The 20,038-nt window shown below is 59.3% G+C and overlaps 1 protein-coding gene across 1 annotated transcript in view; it reads left to right on the top strand.

Annotated features, from left to right (window-relative positions):
* Positions 1-917: 917 nt before the first annotated feature.
* Positions 918-20,038, top strand: part of CSPG4 (chondroitin sulfate proteoglycan 4) — a 34,301-nt gene continuing 15,180 nt past the window's right edge. Inside the window, exons 1-2 of the mRNA XM_028099940.2 lie at positions 918-1,005; positions 19,224-19,387. Of these exons, the coding sequence (XP_027955741.2) occupies positions 918-1,005; positions 19,224-19,387 (252 nt within the window). The remainder of the gene's footprint in view (positions 1,006-19,223; positions 19,388-20,038) is intronic.

The following is a 20,038-nucleotide window of genomic DNA, read 5'->3' as shown; positions in this document are numbered from 1 at the left end:
ATTCAGGATTTAGGAGGCCTGGGGTCCTTGTCCCAAAGGGCCAGGGACCTACGCTCCACCTAGGGCCTTGTAAGAACCACTTCCGGTTCTGAGCCAGTTTTCTCTTCCATAAAATGGGGTGGGGGGAGGGAGGGAGTGGTTCTCACCCACCTTGTAGAGTTATTTTGAGGCAAATGATACTGCCTTGTGGGAGAGTCTAGAACATCTCTCCTTTATAGACTGGAAAACGGAGGCTGTGCAGGGTAGAGAAGGCCAAGGTCACAATGCCAGGGGACACAGAGCAGAACCTCAGGCCAGTGTCTCTCTGTCCAAATGGAGTCCCGAGGAGACCTGAGAGGAAAGCAGCCCAAAAGCAATCTGGGTAGGCGTCTGTCCTCCTAGGCCTGGAGCTTATGCGCACACACACACACACACACACACACACACACACACATACACATGCGCGCACACACACACACACACACACACACACACACACCAATCCTTGCAAGGGCAGGAGAAAGAGAAGTGAGGGGGCTAGCCCAGCTCAGGTCTCCTCCCAGAGGAGGTCTCCTGGAGCCCTTGGGTCAAAGCTCTGGGGGTCTAGGCTCCTGTGGGACTTTGTCCCAAATCTGCAGGGCGGGGCCTGGATCTAACGGAGCTGTAAGGGTCTCCTCAGCCCTGCATAGGGAGGAGCAGCCCAGCACGGGCCCTTTAAGAAAGTTGGGGGTGAGGGGGGCCAACGGGGGAGCCTGTCCTGAAACTGGAGCGGGCTGGCGCCTGCCCCGCCCCCAAAGCTAAGTAAGGCGGCTCCAGAGCCCCAGTCAGAGGCAGTTGAGCCAGCCTTCCAGGCTTCTCTCAGCTCCCGCCTTTCCTCTGGTGTCCAGGCTCCGGACTCTGCTTGGCTCCTCGAAAATCCCACTGCACAGCCCACCGCGATGTGCTCGGGCCAGCAGCCCGTGCCTCCAGCCCCTGCCCTGGCCCTGGCTTTGACCTTGGCTATGTTGGCCAGACTCTCATCCGCAGGTGAGTAAGGGGCCTGAGACCACCGGCCTGGCCGGAGCTGTGGGGGGGCTCCTTGGGTAGAAAAATGGGACAGGAGGGCCCAGAAGTCACCCGCAGACTGGGAGACGAGGGGGCGGCACTTCTGCTCCAGGCTGGGCTCTCTGGGAGTTCCACTCTGGGATCGAAGCAGGATCCCCAGTGATAGCTCTCCAGCTTGGGGCTTCTGTGGGCTCTGGCTATTTGAGGTTGGCCCCAGTCCGATTGTCTAGGGTGTGGCTTTGTGCAGGACTGTCTGCTAAACCAGTGGGGCCACCCAATGCTGTCTGGGCCCCCTGAGCCCAGCAGACTTTTGGTGACTGCTCTGGTCCCAAAGGACACTCCATGACAGCAGGAAGCCAGTACCCCAGCCTCAGCCGCCGGGGCCAGGAATGGGGCGTGCGCGCTGCAAGGCGAGAAATGGGGAGGGAGCCGCCCTGCCCCACCCTGTATGGGGCCGCACATGTACCTCAGCCTCTACAGCCTGCAGCCTCCTCTAGCCTCCCCCTTCCTTGCCCCCAGGTAAACTTGTACGGCCTCCTCACCACCACCTTCCTCCCGCCTTCCTCTCTAGCTCCTATGCCCTCACCCCACTCTCCTAACTCAGAAGGCCTGGTAGTGACAGATGGGACCACCCGCTCCTCACTCCTTCAGATATCCCACACCCCCGCAGGGGCCTGTCCCTCAGACAACCCTGGGCAACCCTGCCACACTTCCCTGTCCCGGGCTTTGCTGCTTGACCCCAGCAGAGACTGAGTGACAGTTCACCTTCTGAGGGGCACTAGGATGCATCTCCTCTCTGTTACATGCCAGAAATCCCGCCATGACGGCATTCTTCCTTGAGTCAAGGCATGGTCTAGTTATGCCATAAGAACCATGGCCTCAGGGCCCATCAATCATTACTACCCATGTATGAATCAGTGCTTCAGCCTACATCTTTCGGGACGATTCCCAAGAGCAGCTCTGAGCAGAGGAAGAGCCTGATTCTCCCTTCCGGGGGCCCAGGCCACACCCTCCTCTCCATCAGGTGGGGAAGCCAGCTCTAATGGACAGCATCACGAGGCACCCAGAGGGAAATGAGTCAGGGGAGGACCCCCCACTGGGGTGAGTCAGAGCTGGATCCCCAGGCTCCCTGCTCCTATTCCCAGGGACCCCCTCCTTCAAAGTCTCAGGGCCCGAGTGATGGGCTGGGCCTCTGGAGAGGTGTGAAAGGGCCATCTGGGGTGACTGGAGTGGGCTGCTTATCCAGCCTGAAGCCTCCAGCCAAGAGTGTCCAGCACCCCCATCTCCTTGGGCTTTGACTGAGAGCCATTCTCAAATACCTTCTCAGCATCAGCAGTGTGCAAGCATTGTGCTGGGCAATGAGGAGTACACAGAAATGGATGGGCTGAACTTGAACTCATTCAGGAGGCAGAAAAGTAAATTAAAACTCAAACAGCAATTCCTATCATGTCTGCAAAGATCCAGATGAAGAGTATGGTGAAGAGAAATTGCCAGGCAAGCTGGGGCAGGCCAGAGGTGATCCTGGAGCCAAGCTTTGGAGGATGGGAAGAGGGTCAGTACTCTAGGCAGGAGCTCAGCCTGAGCAAAGGCACTGAGGTGGATGTGAGAAGAGCATGTTGAGACAGGAAGACCAGCAGCCTGGTTAGAAGGCATATTTTGAGCACCAGCCAGGAAGAGCCATTGGGCTGGGGCACAGAATCCTTAAATGGCAGAATACAGCCCACAGCCTATGCCCTGTTGGCAATGGGGAGCCAACGAACATTTTAAGGCAGGAGCGTAGCATGGCAGCAGAGGGGTTTTATAATGTTAAGCCAATCTCTGCCTATAGGAAGAATTTGGAAATGGGAGGGGGATGGAGAGCTAGAATCTTCTCCTCCTCCCAGGCAGAGTTCCCCTTCAACAATCCATCTCTGTCACCAAGCCTGGCTCAGCACCCTCTCCTGGTCTCTGCATGGGGTCAGCCCATACCTGAGGAAGGCATCATTCCCATCCCTCCTGGACACCCTGAGCCCCAAAGGCCCTCGAGGTCTCAGGTACCAGAGTGAGGTGCCCTGGGACACTTTCCCTGCATTCATCAACATTCCGGGGCATCTAGGTCATGAGGCCTGGGAGTCAAGCACCCTTGGAGACCATCTGGGCCAAGCTTCTAGTTGTACAGACTGGGAAACTGAGACCCCAGGGAGGAAGCAAAGTGCTCTAGGTCCCACAGAGAATCGCAGCAGCGCAGGAAGAGCCCCCAGCCCTGCTTTGAGGGAGCGCCCCGCCTGTGTGGGAGCTTAGGCTAGGGCCACTCTGCCAGTGCAGGGTCTAGCTCCTTCTGAGCCCTGTGGGAGGTGTTCGGCAGAGGGACGAGCAGTGGGGGAGACTGGGTTTGAGCTGATGTGGACTTGGCATTCCAGTCAGGGGAACAGCATGAGTAAAACTGAGAGGTCAGAGTGAGCACAGAGCCTGCAGGGCCAGTGGCTCCCATACCTCTTACCTGGCCTGGCACCAGCTGAAGGTGGGTGGTTGAAGTAGGACTGAGGGTGGGGCAGGAGTACCCCGAAGGGAGGGCTCCTGCATTACCCAGGTGAGGACTCTGACCTGACGGGGTGTCTTAGAGAACAGGACCATGGAGCCATCAAGTGCAAGGAGTTGAGTCGGAGTAGGTTCTTCTGCCTCTAGGGATCCTCTGGGGAACAATGGTGCTGGAGCCGTGTGTGTTTGTGCGCGTGCGCACCGCCCCGGGGCCTCTGGGGCAGGGCAGAGGCCAGGCCCTTGGCCGGGCCCACCCAGGCTCTGGAAAAGTTGTTCAAGTACCAAGTATAACTGAGCCAGCCCCCACCCAAGGTCCGCCTGCCCTCCGGGGCAGGACAAGGAGGGTCTTTCAGTGCTGTCCACCTGGGGGCTGTGGAGGGGGCTGCCAGGTGGGCCAGGCGGGCGGTGATGGCAGGAGGGGAGCGGGCTGTGCGTGGAGCTCTCAGTGGAAGTGTATAGGCTGCTTCTGGGAACTGGGCGTGCTGCCCAGGAGGGGGCAGGCAGGGGAGGGGGAGGTGGAAATAGCCCTGACGTACACACTCACTGGCACACACAGATGTGGGTGCGCGCACACGAGTATGAACAGCTCTGTCCACAGCCGGCCGCGCTCGCAGACCTGGGCTGGGTGGGGCCCAGGATAAGGAGGTGAGGGCAGGATGGGGGCAGGGGCTACCTGGCTGTTCTGGGGCTCCTGTTCAGTAACAGCCTTCAGACTTGAGCCTGCTCCCCTCCTGGTCCCTCTGCTCCTTCATAACCTCTCCCCCAACTCCGGACCCCACCCAGCTCCCCGCTGGCCCCCAACATGCCCCCTGCCCCAGCATGTGCCCAGTTCTGTAGAGCTTTCTAGAGTTAAGACTCTTTCTCCAGGTGCAAGCTTCGGGTGGGTTTCAAAAGTACCATGTTATCATTATTACTGAATGTAGATGAGTGATTTTGGAACAAACTGAGTTTGTATGAACAATTTCGTACTTGGAGTCTCTCTGGGGTAGAGGCGCCTAGCTCTCTCGCTTCTCAGAAGGGCGCATCATTCCAAACCGGGGAGAGGGTGGAGCTGTCTTCTAATTGGGCCCTCACCTCCAGACATCTCGGGTCCCTCTCCAGGCCCACAGGCCAGTGTTGTCTCTCCCCTCAACAACAGCCCGGCTGGGGCTAGGTGGGCAATCACCCACCAGTGGGCCCAGGCCCCCGCAGCAGGGGAGAGAGACAGGTCTTCAGGGGCAAGACAGCTCCCCGAGGACCCCAGAACTCTGTTCCTGTGTCCCCATGCCCCACCTCTCCGACCCTCCCTCCTTTGCCACAGCAGGAAAGTCCCCCACCCCCTTCGACAGCTGGGGTAGCAAATGAAGCCACGTTCGTCCTAGGTGTAGGGCAGCGGCACTGAGGGCTGCCATCGAGTTGGCCTGGTGGCACGGCTCCCCGAGCTCCAGACAGTGCCTATCTGTTGACCCTTCCTTCCTCCCGCTCAGCTCCTGCCCACCCTCCAGCCACTCCCGGCCTGCAGACAAGCCAGCTGTGCCGGCCCTGAGGCACCTTAGCCAGGCCTCCGCCCCCGCTTGCACCTACCCACGTCGTGGGTGTGGGTCTCTCTCACGGCTTTAGCCACGCACTGGGTCAGCGAGGCTGCCTCCCGTCCCAGACCTTACTGCAGAGGCTCTGCACCCCAGACCCGTCTCCCCATGGTTCACAGGGAAACTGGGGCCCAGAGAGGGGTAGCTACTTTCTCAGCGTCACACACCAAGTCCTTAGCAGGTGGGGGCGAAACCACACCAAGTCCTTAGCAGGTGGGGGCGAAGCCTCCCTGCTCTTTGTCCTTGTATCCTGCCTCGCGTGGTGGCCTTGCCCACCGGACCAGCAGCTCCCTGCAGGCAGACCTCCCGTCTGCTTTCCTCGGGGGTCTCCACCGTCTTGCTCCACACAGGGCTGAGCCCACAGAGGGGCATATTGATCGCTGAGTCCACCAGCGTTTTTCAGACTGTGCCCAGAATGCCCCAGGGCTTTACATGCAGAGGGGGCTGAGCCTGGCAGTGCAGGAGGCCAGCCCCACCCTCAGCCACACATAGCAGCTCCACAAGCAGGCTTATAGATTTGGGTCTTGTGTAAGATGTGGTTTGGGCAACGTGTTTTGCGACTTGGAAAAAAAAGAAAAAAGATGTGAAAACCAAGCAATTGCTTTGAGTTGAAACATAGAGCAGGGAAGACTCAGGTCAGATACAGGGAAGAACTTCTTGGCTTTCAAAGAATCCAAATCAAGACTGATACCGAGAGCCCCTGGAACGTATCCTTTCCCAGGTGGAGCAAGGTCCGGGGGCCTGAAGGCAGGGAACAGCACACAATCCCAGCTTCCTCCCAGCCAAGCCTGGGGACCTAGCCCCTCCTGCCCCAGAATCCCACTCCTGCCACTCTTGGAACCGAACAGGACATTCCCGAGCATCCAGGTAGGCAGGAGCCGCATGGGGGCCACCCGCCTGCAGGCCCAAAGACACCGTGACTGTGCTGGGCCCTCTCTCCCCCCGATCTATCAGCCTCTACATTCAAGGTGATCCCGTGTCCCACTGGGTGGCTGATGAGCTCGGCCATCAGATGATAATCCATGATCCCTGGGGCCCTTCCACCTTTCTTCAAGCTGTTCCCTGCAGCTGGTCTTCTCTTCTCATCGTTCAAGGCCCAGCTCCAGCTCCACCACTCCTGTGGGTCTTTCCCAACCCTTGATTGCTGAGGCCCACAGCCTGTCTTCCCCCTTCTTGGGGCCTGCCCTCCTTCTCTGTGGGGCTACAGGCCTTTTTGCCCCCCGCTCCACGACCTCCATCTGTATGATGCCCAGGAGGTACGTGTACACACACATACAGTGTTGCTCAGCAGCCTGGCTCAGAGCCTAGCAGGGAGTGTCCAGCCCCTCACCAGCGGTCCTGGGAGAAACCCCCGACTCAGGATTCACAGCTCCCAGCTCCACAGCCGAAGCAGGGCCTCTGGCTGGGGCCAGCCTCCTCTCTGGGGAGATGGAGGGGGCTGGAGAGAGGAGACCAACTTCCTTTCCCACCTAAGAGCAGCCCTCCCCCGCCCACATTTCAGGAGGGGCCAGCTATAAATATCAGTGGGCCCAGGATGCTGGTTCTCACGACTCCAGCCCCTCCCTGCCTCTTCCCTGCGCACAGCAGCTGGGGCCATCCCCCCTCTCCTGCAGCTGGAGGCTGGCCAGGCAGGCCTCAGGCCCAGAAACACACACACATACACACACACACACACACACACACACATACACACACACACTTCCCACCATGGTCAGGGAAGGAACAAATCACCCTTTTTGGGTGCCTTGGAGCAGCTAAGAGCGAGCCCCCTCCCGCCCCTCAGTCCTGACTCAGGCCCCACCTCTCCCTCTTCTGAGTCCTCAGCTCCAGGAACTTCTGCAGAGCTGGGGGAGGCGGGAGGTCAGGCACGCGGTGGTAAGGAACATGGCATTAGAGAACTAAGGATTTCATTCCAGCCCTACCCCTTGATGTGGGACCTTTCTGAGCCTCAGTCTTCTCTCTAAAATGGGGATACACGATTCCTACCTCCCGTGCTGTCAAGGATCACAGCCCTTTGCCAGAGTAAACACTCAACAAGTGCCTGCTCCTGAGCTTGCTGTCTTTCTGTTGTTCCCATTGTTTTCTGGACTGGGGGCAGACCCAGCAATAACAGGAATATTTGAGCAAAGTTCCAAGGTGGGGGAGTGGATGAGGGGGTTCTGTGAGCGGGTCTGCATGAGACTCAGAGACACGGAAAAGGGGAAGTGGGTCCCCAAGGGAGCGAGCAGCCAGCTGCAGCCCAGGACACTTCAGAAAGGGGGAGGGGGTCCTGCATCTGACTGACTCGATGGGCTGAGGTCCACACACCTCTCCCACCACGAGGAGAAGCAGGACAGCCCTCCCCAGCCCCACCCCAAAGTTTAATGGCCCCTTGGACGGAGATCATTGGTCCTGGGTACAACACAATCAGTATGTGTTGAAAGAATCACCAAATGAAACTCAGACCCTGTCTAGAGAGCAGATGGGCGGGGACGAAGAGAATGAATGAACAGGTACCAGGAACTTCTGTAGGATGGAAGGCCTAGACACCCATCTTTGCCTTGCCCACTGCCCACACTTGGGACCCCTTTGGAGGTGGGGGTAGGAGGCAGGGCCTATGATGCGAAATGCCCACCAGGGATCCCATGAGGCTGTTAAGGAGTGGTGACTCCTTAAGCAGGAGGACCTGCATCACGATGAGCAGAATCCAGACGGAGGGAGTAAAGCACCCTCTCTGTCCTGAGCTGCTTGGATCCATCAGGGATGTTGGTGATGCCCGAGTCCGTGTGTGTAAGAGATCAGAGCTGGGGGAGGTGAGGGCAAGTGAGTCTTGGGAACGGGCTGCAGAGCGGGACGAGCAGCAGGGGCCGTGCCTGCTGGAGGAGCTCTCTGGGTAAGAGGCTGGGCAGAGTCTGGGCCCCCATCTTCTGCCTTCACCCCCATAGAAGTAACGCTTCTCAGCAGACCACTGGGCAGAACTCAACCAGCTCCCCAGATGCGTGCTAACAGCATCCAGGCGCCTGCCCCCGGCTGAGGCTCCATCTCTTGGCATCTGGCGCCCATCTGAGGCCCAGCTGAGCTCTTCCAGGGCCAGATACTCAGATGAGAGCCTGTCCCTCCAACTGTTGACAGCCCTGAGGCAGGAGAAATGTTGTAGGGACCGCAGCCAGCTGTGCAACTACAGCCCTTGGGATACCTGGCCCTGCTGTGTGGCCTCAGGCAGACTCTCCCTCTCTGGGCCTCTGGGTAGGATATTCAGTCCCCGAGGTCAGCTGTAAAATTGTGAGCTCAAGCCCCTTGAGAATAGGACAGGGGGCTCTGCCTCTGTCCAGAGAGAGCCAGCTGCCTGTCTGGGGCCAAACAGCAAAGCGGCCTGGGCCTGGATGGGGGCAAAGAGGTAGCCCAGCCTGCCTGAGCTCCCTGGCACCTAGACACCACTTTCCCAAGTTGGCACGAAGCCCCGGGGCTCTCCCCGGATGAGAGTAGCGGCTCCGCTCCACCCCCGGTTCCCATCTTCCACCCCCTTGCTCTAGCCCCACCCTACCAAAAATAAACCCAGACCACCCCATCTTGTACAAGCCGGACCCACCCAGCCCCTCCAGAGCCAGTTGAGTCACCACTCCAAGCTGCTCCTTTTTTTAACTGTCTGAGTCACAGGCTGTGGCTAGGGCTTCATGACACATGCCCCAGGCTACAGCCAGCCACAGCCTCCAACGGCTCAACCAAGAGGGGCCTGGCTAGAGGCTGGCAGCAGGCATGAGCCCAGGCCACAGCCTCCACCTGCAACACCTCCCGGCCGGGGCACCCGCCCCTCCCTGGCAAGCCAGAGCCCACACCTGTCCCCAGCGGCCCTGGCACCCCCTTGCCTCCTCTGCCCGGGAAAGTTTTTCAGGGATCTTGGTGACAAAGCCCATCTGTGTCGGTGCTGCCCCCACAGCATTTCTTTGCCTCCAAAGAGGTCTGGGCCTCCCACCCTGGGACGGAGGGTCTCCAGGCCCTGGGCCCTGCCAGGATGGGAGTGGGCCAGGCCACAGAGATACCTGATTCCTGCCCCTCCTCACTGGCTCCAACTCAGACTCCGACCCCTCTGCCCAGAGCTCCATGAAGACTTGCTATGGCACAGAGGCCTCCACCTCAGGTCTCTCCGGCTTCTCTATCCCCTCTCCTCACAGGGTCAACCAAGCTCCGGTCTCTCTTCCCCCATCCCTCCATCTCTTCCCCATGGCTGTCTCTGTCTCTGGAGGCCCTGTGTCTCTGGCCCTGTTCTGTTCCTCTTCCTCCACCCAGTCCCTGTGGTGCCTCTCCATCCGGCACTTCACACGCGCAGGTCCTTCCCGGGCCTTCCCAACAGACACAACACACCCTCACCGCCGCCCATTCCCAGAAGGGGCTCCGGGCCCCAGGGACCAATCCTGAGAGAAATTTTCCATCCCCTCACCCAAGTCCCCTCCTTCCCCTGCCCTGAAGCACAAGCTACATCCTGTCATCCTGTCGTAGGGGATGTCAAGATCCCACAGGCACTTCCTTGGAGGCTGAGACAGAGGGGCAGGGGGCCTGGGAATGGCCCCACCCCCAGCCCCTGCCTGAGCAGGAGCCTGCACAGCCTCAGCCCCAGCCATCTCCTGTCTGTGGCCACGGCCGCCAGCTATAAATAGGGGCTCTGATGCTATTTTCTTTAAAAACAAGCACCAGACTCAGTCACCATAGGCCCAGAAAAGCATTCCCTGGCTGGGGCAGTGTCCCACCCCACCTCAGCCATGGCCAAGCTCCCCCCTCCCCCCACCCACCTGGGCACTGGAGTCCTGAAGGGAGAGGAGGACTGAAGAGAAGCCTGGAGGTGAGACTAGGTGGGGGAGAGCGGGGGCCAGCTTCCAGATGCAGCCCCTGCCCGCTGGGTCAGCTCAAGAACACAGCCGCCCCCCTCGCCCTCCCTGCCTCCGGTCTCCCTTCACCAAGCCGCGCCGGCCTCGTTCCTGAGACAGCAGTGTTAACAGAGAGGTGACAGTAGCTCAACTCCCCCAAGCCACAGTTGAGTGTCTGGGCAGCCCAAACGCAGAGAAGGAACTTTGGGCCGTGGAGAAGGGTGGGGGAAGAGCAGGAGGGCATTCTGCAGGCGGGAAAGAAAGAAGAGCTGGTCTGAGCAAAGGCTGGGAGTGGGGGCCTGTCAGGTGCAGATGGAAAACAGCCCAAGGTCTAGTGAGGCTGACCTGTGGGGTGTTCACGGGAGGTGAGCAGGAAAGCCTGGCAGGGCTGTGACGGGGTGACCCAGCACCTTCAGTGCCACACTAGGGTTGGGGCTGGATAGAGGGGCAATGGGGAGCCACTGAAGCCTTTCAGACAAGGGAGGATGACAGAGCGAGTTCCAGTTTGGGTTAACAGTGGTTGCTATTAGCAAAACAAGGCAGGAAATTCAATTAAGCCAAGCAGGGGAGGGTGACCATCTGCCTTGTGGGATGGCACAGAGGAGCAAGAGGGGGAGATGAATTTGAAAGAGAATTTAGGGGCAGGATGGCTGGAACATGGGGAGGGAGGAGGGAGAATGTCCAAAATGACTTTCAGACTTCTACCCAGCCATGGGTGGATGGGGAGGCCTTCTCTGGAAGGCAAGCAGGTTTGGGGAGAGATGACACAAGTCTGACTTGAGATGGGTGGGCTGGGGTCTGGAGGTCCCTCTGGGTGTTTCTGGTGCAGATGTCTCAGGAGGCATTGGCAGGTGGGCCCAGAGCCCCGGAGTGTTGGGGCTGGAGACAGAGATGTGGGTGCCATGGTAAAGAGCCAGTGCCTGAGCCCAGGTGAGACGAGTTGGCCTGGAGAGAGCACAGCGGTGGGCACAGCTCGGTGGTGCTGGGTGTCTGGGGCAGCCGCAGGCCTGGAAGGTGGGGAGTGGTAGGCAGGAACCTATTCCCAGAGGAATAGGGGCCTGCCCACGGGGAGAGGTCTCAGGCTAGGGATCTCTGGGGGACCTGGGTAGCACAGAGGCTACTAGCAAGGACTCTGGGGTTTCCTGGTCCCCCCTGCCAGGCCATGGCTCCTGCAGGCATCCCACCCACGCTGGAAGCTTGCTTCTCGGCCTGTCTATGGTCGGCTGATAGAAAACTCCTCACAGGGGCCAAGGGCCACATGCACTGGATCCCTGTATTCCCTTACATGCTGATGTTTCCGACATCAGCACACGTGTACGGGCCTCCTGGATGGCAGATGCCCTGCGCAGGGGATATGGGCCCTCCGTCCTGTCCTCAGGAGCCCCCGGTCTGGCTCCACCGTAGCCCCTGTAGTGACCACAGCCCTCCACCAGCCACTTCCTGAGGAGCTGGGCTGGGCAAGCCGGGTTTGCGTTAGTCCCCCCAGTCAGGTCCCCTGTGCACGACGGGAAAACTGAAGCCAAAGAGAGCACAGCAGCATGTGGTTGGGGGGCGGGAGGGTGGGCTGCTTCCCCCGGCCATCTGGACAGGGGCCTGCCGTCTGTGAGGTTATCCTGCCTCTCTTCCCTGTATTTCAGATGGAGGAACTAAGGCAGAGGTAACGGTGGCTTCCGCAAGGCACACAAACTCCTGAGCGCAAGCTGGGCCAAACTGTCCAGGCCTGTGTCCAGATCAACAGTCATGGCTTCCACCAACCCCCCATCCCAGCTCACACACTCACTGTCTCCAAGCCCAGTCTGCCAGGCTGGGGAAGCCCCAAGACACCTCCCCAAGGGCCCTGCCCTTAGCGGTTTCTCATCCTAGAGCTGAAGGGAAGTTCAGAGATGAGCAACAGGCTTCCTGGCTCTGGATTCAGCCCCAGAGAGGGGGTGGCCCCACAGGGTCCCCATCCCCGGGGCAAGCTTCTCACCCAGGCCCCTTGCCCTCCGCCCTCTTCCCTGATCTCCAAGACCCCAGTGGGCATGACCAGCATTTATCGCTGGCTGTAGGAACGTGCCATCCTTAGCCAGCCCCGAAGAAAGTCCCTCCGAGATCGAGCCAGCCCCAGGACCAGACCTGTCCAGCCACACCAGGAGAGGTCAGCGGCCAAACCAGCCGCAGAAAGCAGATGCTCTCCCCTCCCTTCCTCACTCCCCTCCCCCCGCCCCTCAGGGAGCCCCTGAGGACAGGAAGGGAAAAAGTGTGTCTCCCAGCACAGCTCTCACACCCTCCTCTTGCTGGAGCCAGTGACAGATGCCCCACTTCCGAGTCTCACTCACACACTCACACACACACACACACACACACACACGCACGCAACAATCCCCCACTGCTTCTGTGTGCACACGTCCCTCCCAGAAACCACAACACCAGCTCAGAGCTCAGCCCAGGGGCTCCGATCCAGCCCTGCTGCTCCTCTTGAGGCCTCAGCACAGGCAGTGTCCTCTTTGAGCCCCATCGCCTCACCCGTACCATGGGAGTTACCTCCCAGAGACCCCTGTTGGGGGAAGGGGCTGCTGAGCAGGCCCAGCACCAAGCGAGAAGGGTCTCTCGCTCTGTTTCTTCTCTGCCAGATCCCCTACCTCAGCCTGGGCCCGCTAAGACAAGGGTCCCCCCACCACCCCACCCAGGGCCAGGAAAGCCAGGTAGAGGGGATGTGGAGAAGGGCCTGGAAGTCCACCCATCTCCCTGCACAAGGAGGAAAATTATAAGGCAAGGAAAAGCCTCTCAGGATTGCTCCGCACCACAGCAGCCCCACCCCTCTGCGCCTCGGGCGGGGGAGGAGCAGGCCCGCCACAAAGACTCCGTTGAGGCCCTGCTTCCTCCCCGCCCCAGCCCTCCAGCCTGGGTGGACTCTGAGCTGCTTCTGGAGTAAACCTCTCATTTTCCCTCCTGCTTCCTCTGTACCACACATGGCCCCAAGGTCGGCACACATGGCCCCAAGGTCGGCACACATGGCTGAGAGCCCAGGGTACCAATGCTTTTAGGTAATCACCTTTTAGAGGAGGGCCCTAAATTGGAAATGTTCCCCCAATATATGCCCCTCGGCTTGGGTGGCCTCCAAGCTCTGGGTTAGAGGACGGTAGCTGAGGCCAGTAACAAGGGTCAGGATTCAGCCAGTAGCTGAGGAAACTTGTACCATCCTGGCCTCCTTGGTCTCACAAGAACCAGAAAGGCAACCAAACCCTCTCAGGGCCCTGAGAGTGAGTCTTAAGGCTCAAGAGTTGCTGGAGTGAAGAGAGACGGGCCCACCTCAACCCCAGCTGAGGTCTCCCTAGGGCTGAGACAGGGAGACTGGCTGCCCATGAGCACAGAGCCTGACATCCCACACTTCACTGGGAAGCTACTGTCTGCCAAGAGGAACGGCTCCCTTTTTAAGTTCTGTGTGACTTTGAACTAAACTATTGTTCCTGTGGCTGTGGCTTGTGGGGCAAGAGAGGAGCAGGTCGTCAGTGGGTCTCTGGGATGGCCCTGGGTTACAGACTCTCAGACTGAGGTCAGGGAGGTAGGAGAGTCAGGGTGTGCAGGTGTGTGAGCATCTCCCAGGCAGCTAAGCCCCAGCAGGTGGTAAGCATCTAGGCTTGGCTCTTGGGATCCTGTTGTCACCACCATGAGCAGGGTATGTTGTCCCTTTGGTCTGACCTAAAGTCTATCCCTGTAACCTTCCCCCTGTTACCTTCAGAGGTAACAGGCTAGGGGGAAGGTGACAGCTCAGTGGACAGGGATGAGCCTTGGGAGGTAGGCACAGCGTCAGGCATGGCCAGGGCAGGTCATGTCCAGTATCTAGAGCCAGACTGGACCCCCCACACCACATCGTCACCTGCCCTGCATTCACCTCAGAGCGCTGTCACACGTGCCACGGACCTGCACTCAGTCACACTCATGGCTACGTACCACCCAAGGTGGCTGTGCACGGGTCTTCGGGGCTTTGTGTGACTGAGTTCCCACACCAGCTCCTGGCACTGCTTTCCCAGCTTGGAAGAGGGAGTGGGCACTGTGGGGAAGCTTCCGCCCCATTGGCCCTGGGGTATGTCCCTCTGGTTCTAAAGAAGTTTCCACCCCTCCCCGCCTCCTCAGAAGTTCCCTGGCTTGGGGGCAGAAAGTTGGTAAAGAAAAAGCACATCCCTTGGGGGCCCAAGGGGAGAGGATCTGGCCTGAGTTCTGGAGGGCTGGGGTGACCTCGGGGAAGGCCCAGCCGCAGGGGCAGGGCACCTGGCCCATGCCTGCCCTCATGCAGGGCCACCCACATACATACCCACATACGTATCCATAAGGGAGACAGAGAGCCCTTCATCCCTGCTTGGTCATCCTAGAGCACTCCCCCACGGCCCCCCTCAGACTTCGCAGAAGGGCTCTCCCAGCCTCACCACTGCCTGCCTAGGATGTGGATCTGGAACAGGATCTCTCTCCGGGTCTCTCTTGGTTTCTCCTCCTTCATCTCCTTCATCAGGCTTCTGTCTGGGCCCGAGTGCAGTTTTTGTGGAGGAGGGAGGTCTTCATTTCTCATTCTCGGTTTTAACATCTTTCTCAGGCTTTCTCTCTCCCCCAGGTGGGTTCTTCTTTTCCATGACCATGATACTGTGCTTGTGAATGAGTGAGTGAGTGAGTGAGTGAGTGAGTGAGTGAGTGAATGAACGAATGAATATGGATCCCCCTTCTCTCACCTCCTGCTCCATCTCAGTACCACTGGGTACACCTCCCCAGCATACGCATGTCCAAGTCTCCCACTGCCCCCCTTTTCCCCTGGGACCTGGGCGCGCCCCCGGGCCATCCTGCCCAGCAGCTCTGACTCCCAAACTTCCTCCCTTATAAAGTCAGGCGGCAGCAGACACCCAGGAATCCTGCTGCCTGTGACGCATGCTGACTGTGCGGCCGCCTGGCTGCCCCCAGGCAACCAGGAATGTGGCGGGAGAGGGACACACAGGGATTGATTGCCTGGGAGTAGGGTGGGCTAGGGGTGCCTGCATGGGCGGGACTCAGTCGGGTGGCTGGGCCAAGACCTGCAGGCTTTCTGCTTCTCTGTCAAATTGTTTTTCCTCTGGAGCCTCAGTTTGTCTGGAAACCCTACTGAATGCTAAAGCTGTAGAGAACTTTGATATCGTGGAACCCATCACCCAAGGATGGGGGTGCCCAGGGCTGGGAAGGCAAGAGGCCCCAGGCCTAGCTCTCTAGACTGATCTGGGGCAAGGGTGGTGCTCCCAGTGATAGCCAGGATAGGGCAGGGGGAAGGGGGGAGCCAAAGGCAAAGAAAGACAGGGAGAGGCAGAGATAAGGCAGCAAGGTGGCCGAGTGGCCAAGACAGAGACAGAGGAGATAAGGGACAGAGACTTGGAGACAGACAGTGTGGCTAGCCCTAGGCATTGTGAGGACTCAGAAGGATCAGGGTCTGCAGCAACCCCCACCCCTGGTGACTAGAAAAGGGACCCATGCTTGAGACCCTGCCCCTGGTCAGCCTGGGAGAGCATGGTGGGGGCCTGATGGGATGGAGCAGAGATGCTCCCCACAAAGAGACCCCTTGTCCCAAGCCACTGACAGATAAGAGTAGAGCATCATGGGGCAAGTAAGCCTCATGCTTGGGCCCCCCCAGGGGCAGGCTTCAGGTCCCCATTCATACATACACTAGGAGTGCCCCAGGGAGACAGGAGATGTCAGCACAACCTGTGGCCGGCCAGATGGTGGCTTGCTAGGGACACTCACCTAAGCTTCATCTCCCCGTCTGAGAAGAGGCTTGGTGGGAAAGGACATAGGCTATTTCTGTGCCCCCAAGCCCTGTCTCAGGAAGAGGGATGGAGCCACTCTGCCTTGGTCCAGACAGAACACCCAGTCCGTGGTCAGGAAGGGCGGGAAGCTGAGGGATGCTCCACCTTCGGCAAACCTCTGGGATGGATGGGCGCCGGGCAGGAGGGGTGGGTGCCCTCCAGGAACACATGGCCCCTTTCATGGAGCCTGGCCCAGCCAAGTCACGGCGGGCAGCACCGAGGGGCAGGACAGGCCCGGGCACAATCACGGCTCTGTCCCAGCGGCTTCCAGCCCACACGCGCACACATGCACGAACACACAGCCTTGCGCAAACCCAAAACACACCCCCGAGCAGCCACCCACACACTTGAACACACACGCAAATAGACATCTACGTAGTCCTGGACACCCACCCACGAACTGTCTTGCAGGTAGAGAAACCCAGACATTCGGCATTCTTTCAGCCCTCCCACTCACCCCAGACCTCTTGTGGCACCGGCTCCCCCCAACACTGAACGCTTGGCACCACCCAGACAGCCCGCACCATTAACCCTCTACATATCCCTGTCTGAGAGCAGACTCCAGCACCAGAAAGGGACCTTTGGGACGAATCCCCACAGACAGGAGGGGGAGAGACTGGGAAGGAGCGCCCATTTTACAAAATGCTGACCAGGAGGCCGGTTGGGGCCCCTTCTCCCCACCCAAAGGGCAGCCCACATAGCTGCTACAGGCCTGAGCTGGTGTTTGGATGAATCATGGGTCTTCTTGACCCAGGAGAGTCAAGGGCAAGTCTCCAAGCCATGATGATGCCTTCTCTCCTTCCCCCACTGCCCTGGGACCCCAGTCAGGCCACTGAGGCTGGCTTGGTTCCTGCTACTTTTCCCTCTCCTCCTCTGTCTCCAACTTTCCCAGCGCCTTGCTGCCCTTTGAAACTACCCAGTTCCCTCCCTCTCTCCTCTATACCACCCTCACCCCCTCCAGGAAACCTTCTGGAACTGACTCCTAACTCACTTCTTTATCCTGCACTGCCTCCCCATTTGCAGCCTCTCCTACTGTCTCCCAGGACAGGGATGCTGGGACCTTGCAACTGCCGCCCATCAGAGCCGGTAAGGGGCAGCGGAAGGAGACCAGGAGGTGGGGGGACCGGCGCTGTCAGAGTTTCCAAAACGCTGGCCAGCAAGTCCTCCGAGGCCTCTGTTGGGACGAGGGGGCTGCCCAGCCCGCACACTTCCAGCCACACAAGGCAGCTTGTGTGAGCGCTTCCCTGCCCAGCCCCACAGGAAGCAGCAGGGCCCAGCCCCTCAATAGGCTCATTCAGACCCCAGCTCTCTGGAAAGTACCTCTACTTCCTGCCGCCCTCCCACTCTGGCCTGGAGAACGAGGCTAAACGGGCTGCCCTCTCCTCTTGTGGGAGGGGGCTAAAGGCAGGTGGTTCGGTGGGCAGAGCCAACCATCTCCTTCCCTTCCTGCTGCAGACCGTCCCCACATCCACCTTTGACAAAAGGGAGTGTGAATGGGTGTGAGCTTACTCCCCTCCTCCCCATGCATGCTAAACAGGTAAAGGTTGAGCAACAGGCTTTCTGGAGGAGAGGGAGCGCAGATCTGTAGCCTTTGCCTCTTACGTGGTGTAACATCACCTGGCTGGCAGAATTCCTGCAAACTTAACAAGTCAGCTCTTAACAACTGCTGTGAGCTCCAACCTGCGGGGGCCCCACCTTCTGTGCAGGGGCTGCCCTCAGTTCTGTGTGCTGCCTTTTGTTCTTAAGAATCAATGCGCTTGAAGTGCCTGGGTGGCTCAGTCTTTGGGTGCCTGCCTTCAGTTCAGGTCGTGATCTTGGGGTCCTGGGGTCTAGCCCCACATGGGGCTCCTTGCTCAGTGGGGAGTCTGCTTCTCCCTCTCCCTCTGCCCCTCTTCCCCACTCATTTTCTCTCTCTCTCTCTCAAATAAATAAATAAAATGTTAAAAAAAAAAAAAAAAAAGAATCGCCATCCTTGCGGATGAGGTGCCCGCCCCCTGTCAGTTCTCCCAGGGAGGGTCTGCCCCTCACCAGCACCAGGGTGTGCTGGCTCTGCTGGGCCATAGCCACGCAGGTGGTTTTGTAGCCCTCAGCTGACCCCTTCAGCCCCTCAGACGAGGTTCTGGCGTTGCCAACAAGTGCTGGCAAGAGGGGGTCCCTGGAGGGATTTCAGCTCCGCCCAAGAGGAATAGCGTTATCTTTCTTGGACATCCCTGCGGACTCTTCCAGTGGCTGATGCCACCTCCTCAGGTCAGGGACCAGCATGTATGTGGCTGGTGCCACATCATCCCTATCAAGGCCATCAGAAGCCCCAGAGAGATGAATCGCCTTTTTAAACCATTCCTGCCCCCCCCCCGACCCCCGCCCTGGCTTCCCTAGCCCTGGACCTCTGGGGGACAGAGTCAAAGTTATCCTTGGCCTTAATCTCTACAGAAAGAATAAACCAGAAATTGTTGCAGCTGGTTGGAGGTCAAGGGAGGCTAATTTTGGGAAACAGTCTGGAGAAGGTGGCAACTTAAAAAGAGGAGGTATCCCAGTGTGGGACCAAAAGGGCCCTGCACAGTGACCACCAGCCTTGGGAAACCCCAGATATGGCCTGCTCAGGCCATCTGGACTTAGGCCCTCTGGCCTGCTCAGCAAACCTTCAGCCTTCCCAAGCCCTGTCTTTAGCCACAGACCCAGGCTCAGAAAAGTCAGCTGTAGTCATCAACGGCTCCCCAGCCATGGTGGAAACAATGGGGCCGGATCTGACCACTCACCAGGGACTATCAATAGCTCCGCAGCAGGAAGCAATATGGGGTGATGCAGGAAGTTTTAGCCCATTTGGGGTCCAGCACTGCACGTGGTCTCCATCTGGCCTCAGAGCCTTTGCTCCCTGATAGACTCAGTCGACAAGCTGCCACCCCCACCCCCAAAGACATCTGGGAGCACGGCCCAAGAGAGAAGCCGGCATGAGTGGGCTGCCTGTCTGAGCACCACAGTGGGAGGGCATGGTATGGAAAGCACTGCCCAAGAACCAAAGCATAGGGCATTTAGGAGAAGGAATCTGAGCAGGGATCAGTGTGGGGTAGGGATGGTTCTCCTGGAACTCCATTTCGGGGGCTATGACCATCAGGCCGGGTGACCCAGTCAAGGATGGTTTTCCTTTAGGCCCGAGAGGGACTAGACCCAGGATGGAGAATCCTCTAGGGCTCAGGGGAGGAGAGTTAGAGCTGGCCAAGGCCCCTGGCCCCAGGAACCTCTGAGGAAGAAATATGAGTTGCTTGGAATGGGTCTGGCCTGCTTTGGAGCCAAGGTCTGGGCTGGACACAAGGTGAGGCTCTGCCTTCTGGTGCCAGGACCAAGCCGGTGATGGGCCACCCAGAACCACAAAGCTGCACCAGCATGTACTCCATCCCGCAGGCTACTCATCCTCTGCAGCCCCTCTCCTCTTCCAGGCATGAGTCCGCATTTTGACCCCAGCCCCCTCTGTCACACAGCCTCCTTCTTCGGAGAGAACCACCTGGAGGTGCCCGTGGCCACGGTTCTGACCGACATAGACCTCCGGCTACAGTTCTCCACGTCCCAGCCCGAAGCCCTGCTTCTCCTCGCAGCAGGCCAGGTGGACCACCTCCTCCTGCAGCTCCACTCTGGACGTCTTGAGGTCAGTGGTGCCTCCCTGCTGGCCTCCTCCTCGAGCCCCGAATGGCCCCCAACCAGCTGGGTGACCTTGTGTGAGCCACTTTTGCCCCGGGGTCTCTAGGTCTCCACTGTGAGGTGAACAACAGCACAGCCAAAAGCGTTGCTCCCTCGTGAACGCGCTGCGCCCTGCAGCCTTCGCCCTGCGCTTCCCACCGCAGCCCCCGGCCAGCCCTTTCCCCAGCTGTGGGCCCGCCGTCCGGGCCAGCTGGCCGTCTCTGGCCTCTCGCTGCCAGGCCCTCGCTCACCACACGCCCTGGGCCTGGCCCTGCCCCACCCCCGTCTCAGCGCGTCCCCTGGCACTCCCCCGGGCTGGGTGCCCTCTCCTGGGACTCAGCAACCCTATGAGCCCCCCTGCCGAGCACCAGTCCCCCGGCCATGCCGCTGTCTGTCCGTGATGGAAAGAACCAGTACTGCCAAAGCTTCTCCGTTTTCCCGTTTCGTCCTGCCGGTCACCACAAGCTTTAGTAGCAAGGAGTCCTCTGGATCTCTCTCTTGAGGCTCCGCTTTAACCATGAAGAGTTTGAGAACCTGAGGTCTTAGTCCAAATTTGGGAAAGCCATCTGCTTCCACACCCCAGTGGGGAGAGGACTAGGACTGTCAGAGCACCTGCTGC

Source organism: Eumetopias jubatus, unplaced genomic scaffold (assembly GCF_037043125.1).
Source record: "Eumetopias jubatus isolate StellerSeaLion01/CBP00866 unplaced genomic scaffold, mEumJub1_p1.0 scaffold_7, whole genome shotgun sequence".
In the NCBI taxonomy this organism is placed as follows: Eukaryota; Metazoa; Chordata; class Mammalia; order Carnivora; family Otariidae; genus Eumetopias; species Eumetopias jubatus.
Note: the sequence above shows the minus strand (reverse complement) of the source record. Positions and strands in the feature narration are given on the sequence as shown.